The sequence below is a fragment of the Xiphophorus hellerii genome, chromosome 4 (assembly GCF_003331165.1).
Source record: "Xiphophorus hellerii strain 12219 chromosome 4, Xiphophorus_hellerii-4.1, whole genome shotgun sequence".
NCBI lineage: Eukaryota > Metazoa > Chordata > Actinopteri > Cyprinodontiformes > Poeciliidae > Xiphophorus > Xiphophorus hellerii.
The window spans coordinates 16,443,085-16,463,897 of NC_045675.1; the positions used below are offsets into that span (position 1 = coordinate 16,443,085).

A 20,813-nucleotide genomic window follows, 5' to 3' on the forward strand; every position below is an offset into this window, starting at 1 on the left:
CTAGTTTTGTAAAGAACCATTATCCTTTGTGGTATTTTTTTTGTTATATATTAACAATGAGATATTAGTAATAACTACTATCCCAATGAATAATTTTAAATTACTAATGTGGCTCTTTTTGCAGGTCGTTCTTCAGTTTACATAGCTCATTTCAGAATAATAAAAAATGTAACTGTTAATTTATATGAAAATGATTTGCGCAAATTTCCTCTTTTTGAGTCCCATCTTCGTACACTAGAGGGCGCACCAGTATTTGGAATGGAGATGGACGAGTCCATAACAGAGTAGTAGCTTAATATTCAGGATTCTGCATTAATCAGCAGTAAAGCGCACATGACTGTCCTTTCTTAGGTTTTCATGTGCTTTCTCTTAGTACACATGGCACAAAAAGTGATGCTTTATCAAGAAATGATTTCTGAAAGGGAGCTTGTAGTCTGGGTTCGCAAAGTGGATGCTGAATCTGGCGCCTCCTTGTGGCATTCCGGAGAATCACCGTATTGTAGCCGTAGCCAGCCAACAAACGACCTGCTGGGTAAACAACAGTAGATGCCTCGGAAGGCAGGAATGGGAACTTCGTACAGGGCAAATAGTGAGACTTTTCTGTCTTGTTAAACGGGATCAAAAATATATAGCTCCTCTCCAGCCTTCTGAAGGTCGGTTGGATGCCGCGGCGAACCAAAATGGCTGAATATATTCGAGTATTTAAGAAGTAAAGTGGAGCTAGCCTTAGCTTAGCTCGCCGCTACGGAGGGCCCGCTGCCGTCGATTTTGTCTCTCGGCTCTGCTCGGGACTGTTGTCAGTTTCACAATCCCTGCTACAACCTCCCTCCGGTCGCGATCTCATCGTAGGCCCGTCCGGTTGCAGCTCGGGTTATCATCCAGATAAGTGTCCATTTTAAACGCTCGACTCCTATTTTCTTTAGGATTTAACCTCTCATGTCACGAAAAGGACAGTGACACATTTTAAAATCAGGACTTAGACCCAGGTACGTGTTGTCTTTGTTGTCTTCTGTCTGGAGTATTTTGCCAAGCTACATAGCTAGCTGTCTACTATGATTTCTGATCTTTATAGACACGTTTTTGTCATTGATAATGTTCAGATTGTAAGGTTTAAGTGTTAACTCGGCCCTGGCTTCTGTCACTTTAACAGCCTTAATGGGACACACACAGGCGGGTTGTAGATGGGTTTATTTTATTCTAATTAAAAAGCGTTGTAGAAACTGTCCTCAGTTTGTAACTCGGTGTTGTCAACTCAGTTTATTTCACCTAGCTGTGTTTCTGCTGGTCTAATCTCAGACAGAAAGAACAGAGGACAGCAGATATAGTAGATCTCAGCAAACCAGGCTCAGTTGAATAATTGAACTGGATTACTGTTACAGTTCCTGTAAGTACATGGGTTTGTTTTTTGTTTTTTTACAGGCAGCCTGTACTTTTTTTATTTTGTAATGACACACCAATCTCCTGGTTTAGTTTACTGGTTATTAGAAATCTGTGTCAACCCTCTGCCTGAATGCGTTGGGATCTTTATTTCCTACTAGGGGCCCTGTCATTGCGCAGCTTTTTGTGTGGCATCTGAGGGCCCCTAGTTTCCCCTGGCCACCCTATAATATAGGAAAGAAACATATCTGGATGTGCTTTTGACTACTTTATTTGGACTTTTGATAAATTGTTGCTCAGATCAGCTCCTGCACAACAAAAATCCTGCATCCCTATTTCTCACGAGTCACATCTTCAGGTCAAGTGACAGCCGGCATGCTGTTATGAAATAAGCTGCAAAAGAGGAAAGCAGTGACATTGCCTTGTGTGCATTTTCCCCTCCCCATGACTGCAAATCACACTCACACTGCAAAATACTTCAACATCATGCACAAATGTACATACTTAGTCAGATGGCCTGCACCAAATGTGATCTGACATTTTGTGTTTCTCTAGAAAGCTGCAAAGACATGCAGAGTCTAGATTAGACTGACTGTGAACTCCTGAAGGAAAAACAAATGTCTGGTCATTCATGCTGCAGTTTATTACTAACAAGAAGGCTTTGTAATATGTCTGATGCAAATGAAATTCCTGTCATATGTTGAGAGACTCATTACAGCTAATATCCCCCCCCCATTGCTTTGAATTTGTCCACAACACAAAGGTGTGCCAGGAACTCGGAAAGCACGGGTTTTGTTTCCTTATACGTTACATCACTTGAACTTCCAGGTGGCTACATAGTCGTTGGTACACGATGTACCTAAATCGGGTTTTGACATGGTGGCAGCGTCGTTTTATATTCAGATTACATTGTGTAAAGCCGTGTGGTCTCTTACCACAGGCGTAGCGCACCGCTACAAGTTTAGAGGCACGTCACAATGAAGTTATGTGACTGTTTGCTGAAAACCACAGTGCGTTCACTCAGCGTATGGAACACCCTTAGTAGATAACAACAGCAGGGCCCTTTTATGGAATATTTTGTTGTTTTATCAAACAGTTTTTATCAGATTCGCCTCTTTTACTGTAGAAGTCCATACAGGCCCTAAACTGCTTAACCACAGTTTCACATGCCTTGCAGCATAATTGTTGACAAAGAAACACCCACAATTTGTCTCACATACATAATATTAATGTATGTGAGATTTTATTTCAGATCGTGTGGAGTGATTACACCAATTTCCTAAAAAAAACCCAAAACCCTTATTGAGTTGTCAAGTGCTGACAAAGTCACTTTTGCAACTTCTTGCCAGTTTGGAAGAAAATGAATCCAGATTCGTCCTGACTGCCTTTTTGTGCTCATGGAATGAGATTGGAGCAGATTATCGCATATTTTACTGATTTTTAGCTATTTTTTTAAAAAGATCTTAACTTCAAAATTACAGTATGGGGAGATCCTGATTTCCCTCTAAGAGCCATACAGTGCATCCGGAAAGTATTCACAGCGCTTCACTTTTTCCACATTTTGTTATGTTACAGCCTTATTCCAAATTGTATTAAATGGATCTCTTTTCTGAAGATTGTATTCACAGATTCCCCTTCACGACACTAGGGAAACTTTTTTTTAGACTTTTGCAAGTTTGTTAAAAAAAGAAGACAAAGAAATCACTTTGACATGAATATTCAATGCTTTTGCTTAAAACTTTGTTGATCAATTACAGCCTTTTTGAATAGGACGCCACCAGCTCAGCTCACCTAGCTTTACGCAGTTCCTCCCGTGCTGCTTTGATTCTTAGTGAAGCTCGACCAGGTGATGGGGGTATATTTGTGCAGCCATTTTCAGATCACTCCAGAGATGTCCAGTTGAATTCAAGTCTGGACTCTGGCTGGGCCACTCCAGGACATTCACAGGTCCTGGAGCTGAAGTCCTGAAGCCGCTCCTTAGAGGTCTTTGCCATGTGTTTTGCATCGTTGTCCTGTTGGCAAATGAACAGTCTCATCAGTCGGAGGTCATTAGTGCTCTGGAGGGATTTTTCCTCCACAATGTATTCATCTTCCCTCTAGCTTGACTAGTCTGCCAGTTCCTGCTGCTATAAAACATCATCATTGCTCCATGATGCCACCACTATGTTTCACTGTAAGGATGATGATGAGCCTAGCGCGTCACACCAAAGTTTTCAATCTTTGTCTCATTAAATCATCAGCTAATTTTGTTTCTCATGGTCAGAGAAGCCTTCAGGGGCCTTTTGAAACTCCAGATGTGCCTTTTCCTAAGAAGTGACTTTCATCTGGCTGCTTTAACATGCAGGCCTGATTGGCGGATTGCTGCAGAGATGTTTGAGCTTCTAAAAGGCTCACCTCTCCCTTCCTCTGGGGCTCCAACCATCAGGTTCTTGGTCAACTTTATAACAAAGGCCCTTCTCCCCTGATCTCTCAGTTTAGATGGCTGGTCATCTCTAGGAAAAATCCTGCTGGTTCCAAACTTCTTCCATTTATGAATGATGGACCTTCAGAGCAGCAGATTTATTTTTCTGTATCCTTCCCCAGATCTATACCTCAATCCTGCCTCAGAGGTCTGCAGACAATTACTTTGAGTCCAAGCACCAAGCACAGGTGTTTGTCTTTCCAAATCAAGTCCAATCAACTGAATTCACCACAAGTGGACTCCATTTAAGCTGCAGATACATCTCAGTTTTGAGCTTCATTGCAAAGGCTGTTAAATACTCACTTAAATGTTATTTGTAGGTTTCTGTTTTAATTAATTTGCAGATATCTTTAAAATGTTTTTCACATTGTCATAAGGGGGTATTTGTGTGTAGATTTTGGGGAAAGAGATTAATGCAATTTGGAAAGAGGCTGCAACATGACAAAATGTGGAAAAAGTGAAACTTTCCGGATGCACTGTAAGTAACACAACACCCAAATACATTGTGTACCCCATTATGTCTCATGAAAAATCTAAAAACAAAATCTGTCATGACAAAGACTTTAAGTACGTATTGTGACCATTTCTAAACAGAATGTATTTTTTTTCTTTCCGCCTCCAACCTATGAATAAATAGACTACAGAAAAACAAACATTTTATTTAAGTCAATTAAGCTTGCCAAGAAGGGAATCATCTGTTCATATGTGGAGCAGTCAGTGCATTCCTTTAACAGCAGGGATGTTTTGAAGGTTTCCTCTGACCTCCCTTTTTTGTTTACTTTCTTTCTAGATTTACATGTCAGGACGTAAAGAGAACCTTAATAAAGCCTAAGATAACCCAGACTCATCACATTAACATGAACACGTGAGAATGACTTTTGTCAGTGATTCCCAAATTGCCTAAAATCAGCAATGGAGCAGTCAGATCAGCACTGACTCATCCGTTACCTCTGACTGAGCCTGCGGTATTTGTTTTCTCTCTTTAATCAGCAGCATTGAGTCACACTGTTTTAGTTTGGACTCAGACAGAAGCACTTTTTAAATGAACTTATTGTTTTGTATTTGACAATAAAAAGTACTGTTATGACTGCTTGGGTTTTGGGGCGGTCGCATTTGATTCATTCAAAAAGATGTAAGAAATTCTTGATTTTTTTTTTTTAATCTTTTTTTTAAACACATCAATGCAAATGACTGATTTTTTTTTCAGTTTACATTGACTTTTTTTTTTCTGATACACTAAATATTTCATTATCTGCGAGACATAATCATTAAAATAAACTGAAATAAACTTTTAATAAAAATAAACCTTTGTAGTTGAACTACTGAAATAAGTTGACTTTTTATTGTTAATTACCTCATCGTTTCCATCATTACAATCCTGACCTTCCTCTTTACGAGACTGTCATTGATAAACAGAGCGTCTTCAGTCAGAGGCTTCTTCAAATTTGCTGCTATACAGACTGCTACATGAGATCCTTCCTGACCACTACCATCACCATCTACCATAACTCTTTGAAGACTCTTGAATTAATATGAGTTACAGCTATATTCAATTTCTCTTTGGGATCAATAAAGTATTTTTGAATTAAATTACTTGAATGTATCAGAATGAACGATGTGTTAGAGATTATCAGTTGTACAAGTATGCTGCTTTTTTAAAATGTATGTGATTGACAAAAGTATTACATCAAGAGAATCTAATTCCTGCATCACAATGTTTAGCTAATTTGCAACACCAATTCCTTGAAGGATCTTTAACAGGGAATGCTTTTGTTGTTGCATTTTTAACTTTATGTCCCTGTTGTAGGTTTTGTGAAATGCTGCGGACAAAAGCCTTGGATTTAATGTGAGTGTGCCTGGAGACAGCGCTGCTGCCACCATGAAGAGTGAAGTGCCATCTGAGGCCTCTAGCAGACAGGAGCATCTGAAGGAGCCACTGGTGAACCCAGAGTCCATGGACGGGGCTAAGAACTTCCCCAACAACATGGAGGTTCTCGGAAAGGCGGCCAGCGACTTCGAGGCCCTTTGTGAATCCAGGCACCGGCCCCTGAGGGACACGGGGACGCACAGAGACTCGGAGAGGAGCCTGGCAGGGCGGAGAAAAAGAAAAGGGCAGCAGGCGGGGCCGTCGGACTGTTCGCTGAAGGAGGACCACATCAGTGAGAACTCGCTGGCTCCTCAGCGGGCCAGAGTAGAACTTTTACCGCATCCCAGTGAGGATGAACAGAACAATGAGTCGTCCTTTAGTGACTGTGCCTCTTCCCCGTCATCCAGCCTCCGGTTTGGAGACTCGGACACCCTTAGTTCAGATGATGAGGGGGAAGCCGGAGCGACAGGGGGCCAACACAAGGCCCCTGCCCTACCACCCGGGGGAGGCGCCGCGGTCGGCCTGCGCCCCAGTCTGGGCCGAACTCGGGGTAGTCGCTCTCACAAGTGGGTCCGACCCGAGCCCGAGCCGGTGCTGTTGAAGCGGCCGTGCCTGAGCAGCCGGCGGCCACCGCATCGGAAACGCTTTGTGAAGATGGCTCCCGGCGGAGGCCAGCGGACTCAAAAGCAGAAGGAGCGGCTGCTGCTGCAGAGGAAGAAACGGGAAGTGATCGCACGGAGGAAATACGCTCTGCTCCATAGCACTAGCAGCTCCAGCAAAGAGCTTAGCAGCGACTCGTCCTCGGCGTCATCAACCGAAGCAGAAGACGAGCTGTATGTGGATGTGAGCAGCACCAGCAGCCAGCCGAACAGTGCTACTGTAGCCACAGGTAAGGACAAACCTTTCACTCACACCAGCCCTGTTTGGTCCGTTTTAAACAAACTCTAGTACATTTTTCCAGAAAGTCTGGTTTGATTTGGGAGGTGTGAATGCAGAACTGGACTCTGGCGTGGCTCAAATGCATATGTGGATGCAATCAGACCAGAGACCACTAAAAAAGCAGAAAACGAACTATAGCGTAGGGCATTCTGGGTAAATACAACCAAAACAAATGCAAGAGTCTAGCAGGAGAAATGACTCGTGGTCTTTTACCAAAGTCAAGAGAAATCCTACAATCCCTAAAATCTTCCTCTACTCCATTTTTGTTTGCATTTTGTGACAAAGCAAGTTGCACTCATGTCTTCAGAGATTTTCATCTTGCTTCCTTCAGTGGTTCTTGGTGCAGCGCCACCACAGGTGAAATGGGGCCTGACAGGTTTTTCAAAGGGTTTGGATGATTTGACACAATGCAGTGTCAAATGATCACTAAAGCTAACAGCACTAGCTAAAAATTTAACAAATGTTGCAATTTTTATCTTCGATCTAACCGAGTCTACTGGTCTGTCAGGTGTGAAAACACACGAACAGATATGTCAAACGCTCCATGTTTTACAGCTACAGTAGATTCATGTTTGCTTAAAAGCATTTCTGGACAACATGAAAGGCCGCATAATGTGATTATTTGTCAATAGGAAGTAACACATCAGGCTGCAAAGGTTAATATGCACCCATTGGAAGATATTATATGTAATGAACTGAAGTAGTTAAAGTATATTCTGTATGACAAATGACTGATTAGATGTGTTTTTAAAGCAGAATATTATAGATTGGTGCCTGATTAATCTGTTATGCAACAAGTGCCTTAAAAACATAAATTTTATATAATGCAACATAACGGTGCTTTTATTTGTTCAAGTGTCTTCAAAAGGTGCGTTCGTCACATTTGTTACAGCTTTGTATTCTAAATCTTTCAGAAATTGTGACCTCAGATTCTCGCATCAGTTATCAGCTTTCAGTTGAAGCACAAATAATGCAATACTGTAAAAACTATGCAGTGAAAAGCGGAAGAGAAAACGGGCTGAGACAAGGTCATGCAGCTAACAACGATCAATGCGCTGCTGTTTTTATTCGGCTCAGTCGGCTCATACTGAGGGTCTTTGTGTCCGCACCGTGGAAGCAGGATTTTCAGCTCTTTCACAAATGTAGTAATTGTGGAATAATTGATTGTGGTGGAAGAAACTGAGTGACTTAGCTGAGCTGATGTGGTGCAAGTGTTTTCTGCTTTTAGTGTTTTATTGTACCTGTGGCCATGGCTGCAGCTGCTCCTAGTGATTAGTGAAAACTCTTACATCATCCAGTCCAAATAGATGATATGGGACTCTTAAGTAACGGATATGATCAAAACTTGGTTTTAAAAAGGCAGATTTGATTCTATCCTAGTTTGGTGGGATAAATAAATGTTATCGGTGAATAAAATGTTTGGTTTTTGAAGATTTAATGTTTTTTTTGCATCAATGCACTCCTTGGGTTTCCATAGTTAGGAGTGATGTCAACGCACCCAGAGCGGCCATCTTGTTTTGAAAGGCGCATGTTACGGTTTTCTGTTTATTGGCACTTTGAATTCCCAATAAACAGAAAACCGTTTATTGGGTTTTGGTCAAAGGGTCAGAATTTGACCAGCTCAATTATCAATTATCAGTAGCAGGACTTTGAAGTGATTGTGCAAATGGCTGAATGTATTTCGAAGAATAGCACAAAGACTGGGGTTCTCACGTCAGATCTTGGTAACTCTAGAAGCTTTTTTTCTGATGGCTTTCAGAGGTTTTCCTGGTAAAATTGCATTTTTATTCTACTGATATCATGACAATGCTCTTGTAATTCAATAAATATTCTTGCAGCCTAGCTGTAATATGCCTTCGTACAATTTACAGAAGAGATTATTGAAATAAATGACACTTTTTGAAAACATGTAATATCCTTTGAAAAATTTTTTTTTTAGAAAAGAAAGCAAGAAAAATTTTTTTTAAAATAAGAGCTGATATGAAAAATGTGAGATTTTATTTTTAAGCCATATTGCCGAGCCCTAGTAGTTTGTAAAATGCAACTTAGCAAAAATGTAATATTCGATGTTTATTTTTTATTTTTTCATAAGTCTGATAAAAGCTGCAGCTTCTGTTGCCATATGTTAATGGAAACTGCTTCCCTCTGTTACAGTAACAGCTTTATGCAGATCGTGAGCTCAAACAACGACGCTCTGGTGTTTTTCTGAGCAACAGAGGATAATAAATAAGCCCCACCTTTACTTTGGCATACTGTATCTCCTGTGTTGCCATTTAGCCTCGGTAATATTCCTGCTGCCGTGGCCCACGGGGAGAATGGAAAGTTAGCTGTTCTCCCTCCGTGGCGGGAGGCAGGTGGGAGAAAAGCGAAGACGCTGCCGAGCAGCAGCCTTTCGCATAGAAACAGAAGGTCTCTGAGGGAAAGCGAAGCATTTGTTTACAGCAGGAGGCACGTGATGAAACCTTCCCTGTGAATGTCCAGCATTGGAGTGGGTGTGCCAGATATTCAGGGAAAAGCTCAGGCTTACCTGTAAGACAAGTCTGATCTAAGTTATTGAAATCAATTGGAGTTAAGCACCTCAGATAACTCACTGTTCTATTATAAACCAAGCAATGGCCCAAAAGTGAACAAAACCTTGCTTTTCAATGTCTTTTTTAACCTTTTTATTTATTAAGCAGGGTTTATAAGCCTGGTGGGCCACCAGGCTTTACTTGAACTCCCACCAGGCTAAGCATGGCTTGTTTATTTATTCAAATAAAATAGTTTAAAGCACAATGTCAATATAGTCGGTATCTTTTTTTTCATTCCCTGGAACTCCCTAAGCACAGCCTGTCTTTACTGGTCTACACGCTAACAACTTCAGCAAATAAGGTGACAAATCACGGATAAAGAATCAAAAAAATGTGGACACTTTAATTAGGATGAAACAACTGAAATGCAAAAAAATTATATTTACTTTAATTGTATTTTTTTCATGTTTGCTTTTCTTTTTAGGTATTGTTTATAATGTCTTCCAATAACTAGTCATATTTTCAAACTTTCTGCCAACTTTAAACATTTTTTAAATCAAAACCATTTCGGGCCGCTGGCGGACTGCCCTAGCACCGCTACCTCCGGGCTTAGCAAGTTTTCTGGGGGAAACCCTGTTAAGAATAGTAGCTGTCGGTGTCATTTGCTCAGCCAGAGTGAGGAGTTCACTTTCAGGCAACGAGTCCTGCAGAGGGTGCCTAGCAGCAGCTCTCATGAGAGAGTTGGGACTAAAATCACAAAGGGGAAACATGGATTTCATGAGCAAGTCAAGGAGATGTGCACTGAATCAGACCTTACAGCATGAAGTAGAAGTTACTTTATTTTTATTTTACAAAGTAATGTTCTTCAGTGCTCTCATTGACTTACTCATAATGTTCCCCCTCTGTGACCTTTATTCTAACTTTTGTTCCTTTGTCTTAGATGGAGCAAGAGCAGCACTTGCAGTCCTTCCATGCATGCTGTTTCCTCAGATTTTTACAAACATGTCTCACTGTGAGCTCTTTCAGAATGTAGGATGACAGTGATAAAGTGGGCAGCGGCAAAGTGCTTAAGATTTACACAAAAAGCTCAGTCTTGTTACAGGAGTTTGACTCACACACCCAGCGAATGAGTCAGTAGCTCTCACTTACACTGAGATATCGTGACAATAATTAGAAACAGGCCTGCGACTGTGAGAACTCAGATCTGTAACTGGTGTGACCACACTGTCACGCTTTCTGAAAATAAGAAAATATGTTATTTGATTTATGAACTCCAAAAACTGCAAAAGTATGACAAAACGTGTTCCATGTTTATAACCTTCTCACTTATTATTTATAGAAATTGGTCTGTAAAAGTACTTATTCAACTTTTTAAGGTTTTCTATTTATGTAAAACTAAATAAACATTTTGGATGCAAACATTACTGCAAGATTTCTTTTTCTTTTTCATTGTTTTTAGAGTTGGATTGCACGAAACAAAGACCCCTGTTGATGTGCCCATGCCTCAGGTTTTGAAGTGAACCAAAATAAATGTTGAAGTTTCCTGGGGCAAGAGACTGAACCACACTATCAACCCAGATATTTCTCTGTAACCAAAACGAAAGCTGAATATACAGAGTGCAAATGCTCCGTTTAAAAAAAACAAAACAAGAAGTGAAGCTAGTGGCCAAAAAACTGATCAGGCAAATACTGAATTAGTTTTGAGGGGCATCACAACCAGCAAGCAGTTATAATGAGTTCTTCGCCCAACTAGTCGGAGGGAAGCTGCCTAGTTGCTCCCGCCCCAATGTAGTCAATGTGGTCGCTTTTACAAGGTGTTGAAGGTGTAGGAAAATGTATATAATATCGGTAAATATTGGTTATTAGCCATAGCAGCAGTAGTATTAATATCAGATATCAACATTTTTACATATTGGTACATCTTTAATAACTATCTAATTCATTCAATAAAGAAAATAAGTTCTAGTTTGTTTTTTTTGCCTATGTCAACCAGCACTAACCTGAGGTTTGTTACATTTCCAGTTATTCTCTGTAGGTTTATGTGAAAACGATGTCTCATGTTTCCTGATGACGTGCCTCACTCTAGCGAAACTATTGCTACCCCAGATCACAACCCTTCCGCCTCGGGTTTACTCCCAGTGATTCAACGTTACTCTCAGCTCTGCTGGTTTTTAAGAAATGATTTCTCTACGCCTTCAAGTGCTCACCAATCATAGTTACAAAATCAAGATGTCATTATGACCAGATGACGACCCATTTGCATCGTTTGTAGGATGCGTTAATGTCCGCTGGTGTGTTCAGGTGCTCTGGATGAGGATGTGGTGGTGATAGAGGCGTCTCCAGCTCCAGCGAATGCTGTTCCCGCCAGCGAGGAGATCAACGTCACCTCGACGGACAGCGAAGTGGAGATTGTCACCGTTGGAGACGGATTTAGGTAGGTGCTGAAGGGTCAGACGTTTCTTTTTGGTCGTCCTAAAGCACATGTGTCAAATTCGAGGTCCAGGGGCCAAATCAGGCCCGCCATACCTTTTTATGTGGCCCTCCTGACTCCTGAGAGCCAACATTAAAACGAGCTTCAAAAACCACTTTAGTGCTTAAAAAGGATTTTATCAAAGCAGTTTTATCTGTATCTGCCAAATTACATCAATGTGAGAGAAGGTTCAATATTATTTAATTTTAATAAGTACTCATCGAATGCAGAGTCAATACCAATCAACATATTGTTAGTGGATATTATTATCAATACATTCTGCCACAACTGGCCTTTTGAAGACATTCTTGAGCTTGCTAGTGTCCAAAATGAAAATGAGGTTTGAAAATGAGGTTGACACCCCTGTCCTAAAGCATCAGTAAGCAATTGAATTGTATTAAATATGATTTTTGTCACAATGTTATGAAATGGAAACCTGAGCAGTTATTACAGCTTGGTGGTTGTACTTGGCTTCAAACCCTGCAGTCCCACTTCCTCCAGCTTTACTTGATTATATTACCTTTTAATTAAACATAACAAGGAATCTGAACTCCATCCAGTTTAACAAATGAATTTATTGTTTTATTTGCTTTGGCTAGTTTAGCTCTTGAAGCTTTTTAGATGCACCGTAGCTTTGGAGCTTTAGTGAACATATTTCCCTCTTCCTAATTCCAGTCAGAATCATTTAGCCTGAATCGCTGTCTGGTCTGTTTATGAGGTTATTGTTCATCAATAAATGAACAATGACCTTATAACTTCTAGTTTTAGAGGAGTTCTTCTTCTTTATAGGCATGAGGAACCTGTTTTAACTATTGTTTTAAGTCTGAGAATAGAGTATAGAAAAACATTCCTTTCCAGGCTCATTTTCCAAAATACAAACTTCCAGTTATTTCCAATAAGCAACACTTATAAAACAACACCTTATCTGTCTGCTTTGCACATCATATGATGTATTTAATTTAATTACTCATAATAAACATTCATTTTTCTTGGCGAAATGCTTTCCCTGCCCTCCATCTTTGTATAGAGCTGTGGATTGTGCCTCTCACAGCCAAATATTTACACAGTAAATCATAGGTGAAGAACGTAGAAATGAAATGTAAATTATTAATGAAAAATAAGAAAACCTTAGTCTGAGAAATTATGGGTTTTTTGTTGTTTTTTTTTTACATATAAATGTTGTCGGAATCTTGTTTTGGATCAAGAAGCTCAAATAGGTAATAAAACTAAGCAAATAAAAATCCTTTATGATGGTTTGGTTCAGGCTGAAATGGTTTGAGTTGTCTAAACTTATTGAAATCCACTTAACTGAGTTATTTCCATGATCTATCCAAACGTTGCTCTTTATAAATCATTCTTTTATTGAATAATTTAGAGGCTCCTGTTCTTTTCCTAGCTTCAGTTGTGTCCTTTTGGGAAGGTAAAGATTGCACACTGAGCCTCTGAATATTATTTTGTTTTTGCGATGTGTGATAAAAAAAAAAACAGGATCCTCTCACTACCTTTTCTGTTTCTATTGTGTTTGTTTGAGTCTGTGTGGTTATTTTCTGGTATACACCATTTTTTAAAATGCCATTCTGAAGTTTTATGAACTTGAAAGAAGTTCTGCAGCTTGGCATTTGTGTTTATTAGTTTGCAGAAGTGCCAATTTGAACAAGATGAGGAGGCTAAGTTGAAGGAAAGTCTTATGAGGAAGCTTTATTTTTGAACAACTAGATTGTCAATATTTACCATTTGGGTTATAAGTTGTGTTGAAACACAGGATAAAATATTAAAGAAATGAATTTATCGAGAATGAATCTTGGTTGTTAACTTCATTAACATGTTATAGTGAACAGCTGCTGATGTAACTGTTGCAACACGCCACAAATCCATCCCACTGAACCCAGGACTTTCTTGCTGCAAGGCAACGATGCACCACTATGCAGCCCATCTTTTACTGATCATATACAGCAAACAGAACGTCATTATTCTGAAACATGTCAAATTGTTCTTCTCTTCATTTCCCCCAGCATGTTGAGAGTCATATTTTCCCCCGTTCATGTGTAAATTTCTGTTTCAGTACTTCTTTTAATCTGTGATCCTGCACAAACGTTTTCCTCTGTGGTCACATCTGTCACACGTTTTTTTTGTCCCCTCACTTCTCTAACCACATCCCTGTTTCCATTTTAGCACCAAGTCACTAAGAATATATGTTTTCGGTTCCTTAAAGTTGCTACCCAGAGCTTGGACGGTCATGATTTGCCTTCTTTCCTGTCACTTTTCAGATCTCCTCTCTCACTAGATAACGTAGCGATGTGTTGAAGTGGGGGATGGGCACTAGTGGAGCAGGAGGGTGGAGAATCAAAGGCCGACAGAATGAGCAATGAAATCTCTGTTCATGCTGACATCGGCCCTGTTTGCTAACATGCATTCATCTGCAGTTTTTGTCACTTGTGTCTGCGTTAATTTTGTACTACAGTGTTTTATTCTATGCTGGGATTTCATATCTATATATTAAACAGTAAACTGTTAGAGTTGTGTGACATTTAAAAGCAGCTTTTTGGCATTATCAAGAAGAGAATGAAACCTTTTTTTTTTAATAACTAACATGTATCCTTCCCAGGAGTGCTCTCTAAGAGTAATAATTTGAATTATGAATCAGTATTTGTTTATTCATGTAACTACTCTGTAAACTAGTGCAATAGAAGAAGTTTTATTAAGTTGGCTGCATTTTACTTGTAGTTTCCACGGATAATAAATAACAGCAGACATGTTCACTGGTCTCTGCTCAATACAGACTTTGTTTCCAGAAAGTGCAAGAAATCTTTGGTAAAAGAAATCATGATAAGAAAGTCTGCTGTAAAGCTGAGTGCCATAAATTGTTTACCACTCCTCACTCTGCTATTCCTGCCCTCCCTCCCTGTTGAACTCCCAAACTCCCAACCTTAGCTGTCACCAGCATCAGCCCCAGCAGTTTACTCCACATTGCCGCAGTACACGCAGCCCGCCGCTCTCCTCCTGTCCCCGGGGTCCGTGCCTCGTGTCGCTCTGCCTTGGCACCACCTCAGCCCTGCCAAGCCCCCTCCATTCCCATAGTGATCATATTTATAACGTTGTGTTTTCCTCTCTGCTGGCACCCCTCGTCCCCAGAGGTTTCCAGTGGTAAACAGATATTTACAAAATAATCCCAGTTCTGCTTAATTAGCGGCCCTTCCCTAGTGTCAAGCCTTGGCCCCGTGGGGTCAACCCAAAGAGTACAAGGAAGTCCAATTAGACTCCCCACTCGTCTCCTCAATCTCTCTCTACATGCCAGCCTCACTGCCGGGTTGTTGGGAGTCTGTTTATTATGTCTGAATTTGCACCCTGGTTATACGTTGGTTATAAGTTATAAGTTGCTGTTGAAAGTGTAAAAGGTAATTGAGCTTCCTCTTTGATTGTGTATGTAAAAGGAAATGGATAGCATGAGCAGATGGGAATTCCCCGTATTGCAAACGGCGCGAATAAAAGCATTTCCTGCCTCATGGGTGCAGAATGTAATGAAAGCCAAAGCTTAGATTTATGTGAAAAACCATATTATTTAAGTCATTTATATCATTACAAAGTAAATTTACATTACTGTAAGCTAATACAAAAAAAACCTGTCTGAAATTAATATTTTATATTTTGTCTCAGTACACACAGTTCTCATATTTAGTAGCCAGGTTATTTCAAGTTTTTAAAAACAAATTTTATTTTGGATTTGAACTGAAAATAAACTTAATAATCAGCTGCAATCTTCTTGAAATTGGGATTACGAGTTTGCTTTGTACATAAAAAGCGACAATATTTGCAGTAAAGTCAGGCTTTTACTAGCTTCTGAATTTTATTGAGGTCTGACTAGTGGACTCCAGTTTTAATCAGCCCCAGTTTTGCTTTTCATGAACAGAAGAACAGCATAAACTTTGTTTTAACTCATAATAAAAAAGAAAGTAATAAGCATAGAACATTAAAGGATGCAACGTAAAGAAAAACAAATAAATGAAAACTTAAAAAACATCTGTCACTAACCTTTATCTGATTTTTACCAAACACAAACATGTATCGTGTTTTCTGTCTTTGCAGGTTGAAGAATGTGGGAATTATTTTAGTTTTGATGCATTTAATAAACGGAGTAAAAAAATATGTAAATGAGTCGATGACCTGCAGATCACCGGCCAAAATTCACCTGGGAACACAAAACTGCCCAATTTTAACATATTTGAATTTGCTGGGGAAAAAAATGTAAAATGGTGACGCACAGTTAGAAGAAGAAGCAAAATTGTGTTATTTTACCACAGATCAGATCTTTGTTCCTTTTAACAACAAACCAAAGCTGAGCAGACCAGTAGCACCAACTAAAGGAAAACCTCACCTTGGTTTGATCCGCTGCTTATAAACTAAAATAATGAAACAAAAATTACGTGAAGATTTCTATTAGCTTTGCTAGCAATGTGGGAGTGAAATAATTTATTATGCATATTAAAGAAATATCCTTGCAGGCTACAAGGCTGTTAACATCTTTACAGCAAACTGCTAAAATAAAATATTAAACATCAAAATTAAGAGTCAAACTGCTCAATCTCCCATCTGTCTGTAAACTGAACAAACAAGAAAAACTATGATTTTAATTCAGATTTCTCATTTGATTAAATCATTCTGTTAAGGTTTTCTCTCCAAGATTAAACTCTTTCTCCATCGCTGCTGGATATTTTTCAAAAGCGCTTCACTGGCAGCACTAAAGTCCCCTACCTCAACATCTCCATGGCAGCCTGCTGCATGGCACGCCCACACAGCTTCCTGTCTCTCGGGGTCGTTCCTCCTCCCTCTGTTCACCTGTCTCTTACCGCACCATGGAGGGAGCTGTGGCTGCTCCCTTGTTTCTCACCCCCGTCTCAGAGGCCGCGGAGAAGAGCAACAGGAGCCTTTGAGAGAGAAAATTAAAAGAAAAAGGAGAACGGGGCGAGAGGAAGAGGAGGCGCAGCGGCTGACATTTGAGGGTTCATGCAGGAAAATTAAAGGTGTCTGGGGAATAAAGTAGAGGATTTGATGCAAGTTGAGTTCTTGTGGTTGAGCTATTTATATTAATGTCTTCGATCAATATCAATATTTATTTGATTTTGTCATTTAACCTTTGGATATGATGATTCAAAGGAGTATTCTTTATAAAATCATGAAGACTATGGACAACACTGACCATCCTCTTCATTAGCCTGTCTTTGGAAAATAGTGTCATCAGTCAGAGGCTTCTTTAGATTCACTGTAATATAGACTGCTACAAAAGATTTTTCCAGCCATCACCATCTACAATAACTCTTTGAGGAATCTGAGTTAATGAGTTACAACAACATTTAATTTCCCTTTGGGATCAATAAAGTATTTTTGAATTAAATATTTGGGCATTTTTTATGCCAACTTGTGCTCCGTCTTGTACACTTGGTCTTTACACTTTTCAGAATAACCACTATTGAATTGCTTCACTTTGCATATTTTCAACTCTTCTATTTTATCGCTGTGTCAGTCAGCTGTCACCAAACTTGAATGTTCTGTTTCAGAAAATCTCAGCATCACTGAGCTTTGAAAATATAACTTCTAGTTCTATACCTTAGTTTTGTCTTGGAGGTAATTTTTCTTTTTTTATGTCTGCTTGCATTAAGGTCACGCTCAGTCGGTGGTCTTAGTAGGATTTGGGGCAGTAGTTGTGCCCAGAATCGCCTCCAGGAGCCGCGTGGACGTCACCGGCTCTCAACAGTCATCCAGCCGCTGCGCCAGAACCCCGGGGAGGTGGTGGATCTCACTGTCGACGAGGATGGTAAGACATCCAACTTCCTGCTCAATGTCTGAACTGAATAAAATGAACAGCGCTAGATTTTTAAAAAATTGATTTAATGTGAAAACCACAAACCTCAATGTATTGTATTTGGCTTTTAAGTTATAGTATTGCCTAACTGTGAAATAGAATTAAAACAATGAGTAGTTTATACTTTTTTTTAATACCAAAAGCAAAATCTAAAAGTACCCCACAAAGTCACCGAATTTGTACAAAACAGTACGTCCATTTTTAAAGGTTACCTGTAATGCAAAATTCACATTTTGCACTTTTTTATGTTTTATGTCTCCTAAAAAAAAACAACTCCTAGCTGTTTTCTGGCAATAAGTTAATTTTTTTTGTGTCTAGAAAACGAGTAGTTTCAAAAACGTCCCATATATTAAGTTAGAGTCAGTGGGCACTGTGCCGTTCCCTAGCAACCTTAACAAAGGCCAGTCTGTCACCTAGCAACCAAGCAGAACTCCAGCATGGTTGGTCAGCTGGTTTTACTGCTACACGCAATGTACAAAGGCTGCTGGAAGAGACAAGTGTCCTCTGTTTGCAGACATTTTTATGAGCGAGTGTAAACGTTGAGTTTAGAGGCGTGGCCAACAGCAGCTTATTTTTACGGTGGCCGACAGGTGCAAATGCGCAGCAAAAGAGAAAACATGCAAACAAAAAAGAAGACACCCCCGAATGAAATGCAGCAAACAAAAAGAGAGACGCAAACACCCCCGAATGAAATGCAGCAAATAAAAAGAGAGACGCAAACACCCCCGAATGAAATGCAGCAAACAAAAAGTGTTGAAAACGGAAGTGCTCCAGACCACTAGGGGGAGTCAAAGAAAATAGTATTCATTTCTATGGGACCAGATGCAAGATTCTTCTTCTTCTTCTTCTTGGTATTTATTGGCGGTTGGCAACAAACTTACAGTAGCATTACCGCCACTTACCAGTATGGAGTGTGGTTCGAGATGGTCTATAAACTTTCACTTTCTACCTTTTCCCTCCATTAACTCCTGATTAAACATACCCCCACACATACACACCTGCTTATATTATCCAACTTGCTTATAGCTTTATATACCCCTCTTTGATATTCTTTACACATTCACACCCAACTTGCTCTACTCATATCCTATGAAATAGCTTTGTTTTTTTAAGATACCGAATAATTATTTGAATATGTCTACTCCCGAAATCTCTCCTCAAAAATTCTATTAAATTAAACCTTTCTTTAATACCTACACACTCTCTCAGCATGCATCTTCTCTCTTCTTCATACTTACAACACTCTAAAATAACATGCTCTATTGTTTCAGACTTCTCACAATAATCACACTTTCCAGATGCAAGATTCAGAGAGATACCTTTACTTTCTTTCAAATTTCTTTCTCTGAATCTTGCATCTGGTCCCATAGAAATGAATACTATTTTCTTTGACTCCCCCTAGTGGTCTGGAGCACTTCCGTTTTCAACACTTTTTGTTTGCTGCATTTCATTCGGGGGTGTTTGCGTCTCTCTTTTTATTTGCTGCATTTCATTCGGGGGTGTTTGCGTCTCTCTTTTTATTTGCTGCATTTCATTCGGGGGTGTTTGCGTCTCTCTTTTTGTTTGCTGCATTTCATTCGGGGGTGTTTGCGTCTCTCTTTTTGTTTGCTGCATTTCATTCGGGGGTGTTTGCGTCTCTCTTTTTGTTTGCTGCATTTCATTCGGGGGTGTCTTCTTTTTTGTTTGCATGTTTTCTCTTTTGCTGCGCATTTGCACCTGTCGGCCACTGTATATTTTGATTTGAAGTGACAAAAGTCCTTAAAACCAGCTCATCCTGAAAGGAACTCAAAATAGGCAGAACTGACGAGACTAAAATCTCCTTATTTAAGAATGATTTTGTGCAAAACATTTTATGGACATATTTTTTGATAAATAAGTCTTTGAAAAACTTATCCTAACAAATTCAAGGAAGCATAAAAGGTTACCCTTAAAGTATAGAAAACTATTGATCAAGTGCTCATTTAAAGATGCATACAAAGTGCAGAATGTATGATGCTTTGACTCATTTATGTCTCTAATGAAAATTAATTTGGTTACAAACTGTTCAAAACATCCAACTATCTGTGCATCCTTATTCCTATGGGTTTTATCCTTGAAGTCAAAGCTTTCCTGATGTTATAGCTTTTATTTTACTCACTCAATTTAAAATAGCTTTGAGGAAAATGTGAACTAATGTAGTAGCTGTGATAACAAAAACTTGAATTAAAAGACAGAAAAAAAGAGTTTATTAATTGAAGAAGTAAATTGCTATTATGCATCAGTGAGCACCAACTTGTACAGAAGCCAGTAGCCAGTATAGCCTTACCAGTTCTTTAAAAGCACAATTCTCAGCCTGGGACTGAATTCAATCAAAACACTTCGGCAGCAAAGCAATATAACTAAAGTGGACTGCATTGTGTGTGCTTCTCTGTAAACGCTCCTCAGTTGTAGAAACAAACCTTATTATCCTCTCAGTATTTGCAGCCTATCTGCTTTTCATATTCACAAATAAATTTTTCCCTGCCTCCCCTGAGAAATGCAAACACTGGGAGGCCTTTCGCTTTGGTCTGCATCACTGCCCTGTGTGGATCACCAATGCTAAAGTTTTAAAGTGGTCCACTTTATTCCTTTAAATAAAGGAATAAAAAAGGAAACTTATTTCTTTTTTTTGTTTTCTTGAACATAAACTTGACAAGCCTTTGTCATAATTAAAGAAAAAGCAAACATAAATAAGCATTGTACTAATTGTGAGACATTCATTCAGCTTGCTTGTCGTTTTTTGTCTTAATTTACGGCTGTTTCTCTTCACTAATGGTTTATAAAAATTATTGACTTAGGGGAAAAAAAGCTACATTAGCTGTAAACAAACTGTCTTTTTTATTTGATCAGACTCTGGAATCACTGTGCATTAATTATTGTCATTAATATCTTCTCTAACTATCTCAATTTTTAATTATTTTTTTCCTCTGCAGATCTCTCAGTCATACCAACAACCTCCGGCAGCATTCACACTCAGACAGTAAGGTCGTCCTCTTCATCGTCATCCTCCCATCACGCCTCTGCCTCTGAGCTCAATGATGCCCCGGGCCCTTCCACCAGCTGCGCAGGTTCAATGCCTGAAAGTGTGCACACACAGAGAGCCAGTGGTTCTGCTCGCACAGCTGCAGAAGGTACGGTGACATGAGGACAGTGAAACCAACTATTGTTGACAGATCAGCCGTGATGTTCTGTCAGAGTCGGGTTTATGTTTACAGAATGGCCACATATTCTTAAAAAGTCCTTAAATTAATTAATTAAAAAAAAAAAAAAAAAGGTAAGTTGGCCTTAAAGGTGCAGTCTTTTTTTCTTGTACG

At 39.5% G+C, this 20,813-nt stretch overlaps 1 protein-coding gene across 3 annotated transcripts in view; it reads left to right on the top strand.

Annotated features, from left to right (window-relative positions):
• Positions 1 to 484: 484 nt before the first annotated feature.
• Positions 485 to 20,813, top strand: part of rnf111 (ring finger protein 111) — a 35,816-nt gene continuing 15,487 nt past the window's right edge. Inside the window, exons 1-5 of one of the 3 annotated variants that reach the window (XM_032560395.1) lie at positions 485 to 986; positions 5,646 to 6,594; positions 11,456 to 11,588; positions 17,279 to 17,433; positions 20,433 to 20,630. In XM_032560395.1, the coding sequence (XP_032416286.1) occupies positions 5,718 to 6,594; positions 11,456 to 11,588; positions 17,279 to 17,433; positions 20,433 to 20,630 (1,363 nt within the window). In that variant the 5' untranslated portion in view covers positions 485 to 986; positions 5,646 to 5,717. Of the gene's footprint in view, positions 987 to 2,844; positions 4,317 to 5,645; positions 6,595 to 11,455; positions 11,589 to 17,278; positions 17,434 to 20,432; positions 20,631 to 20,813 lie in introns of those variants that run through there. The other 2 variants (XM_032560397.1, XM_032560396.1) reach the window with 2 other exon arrangements.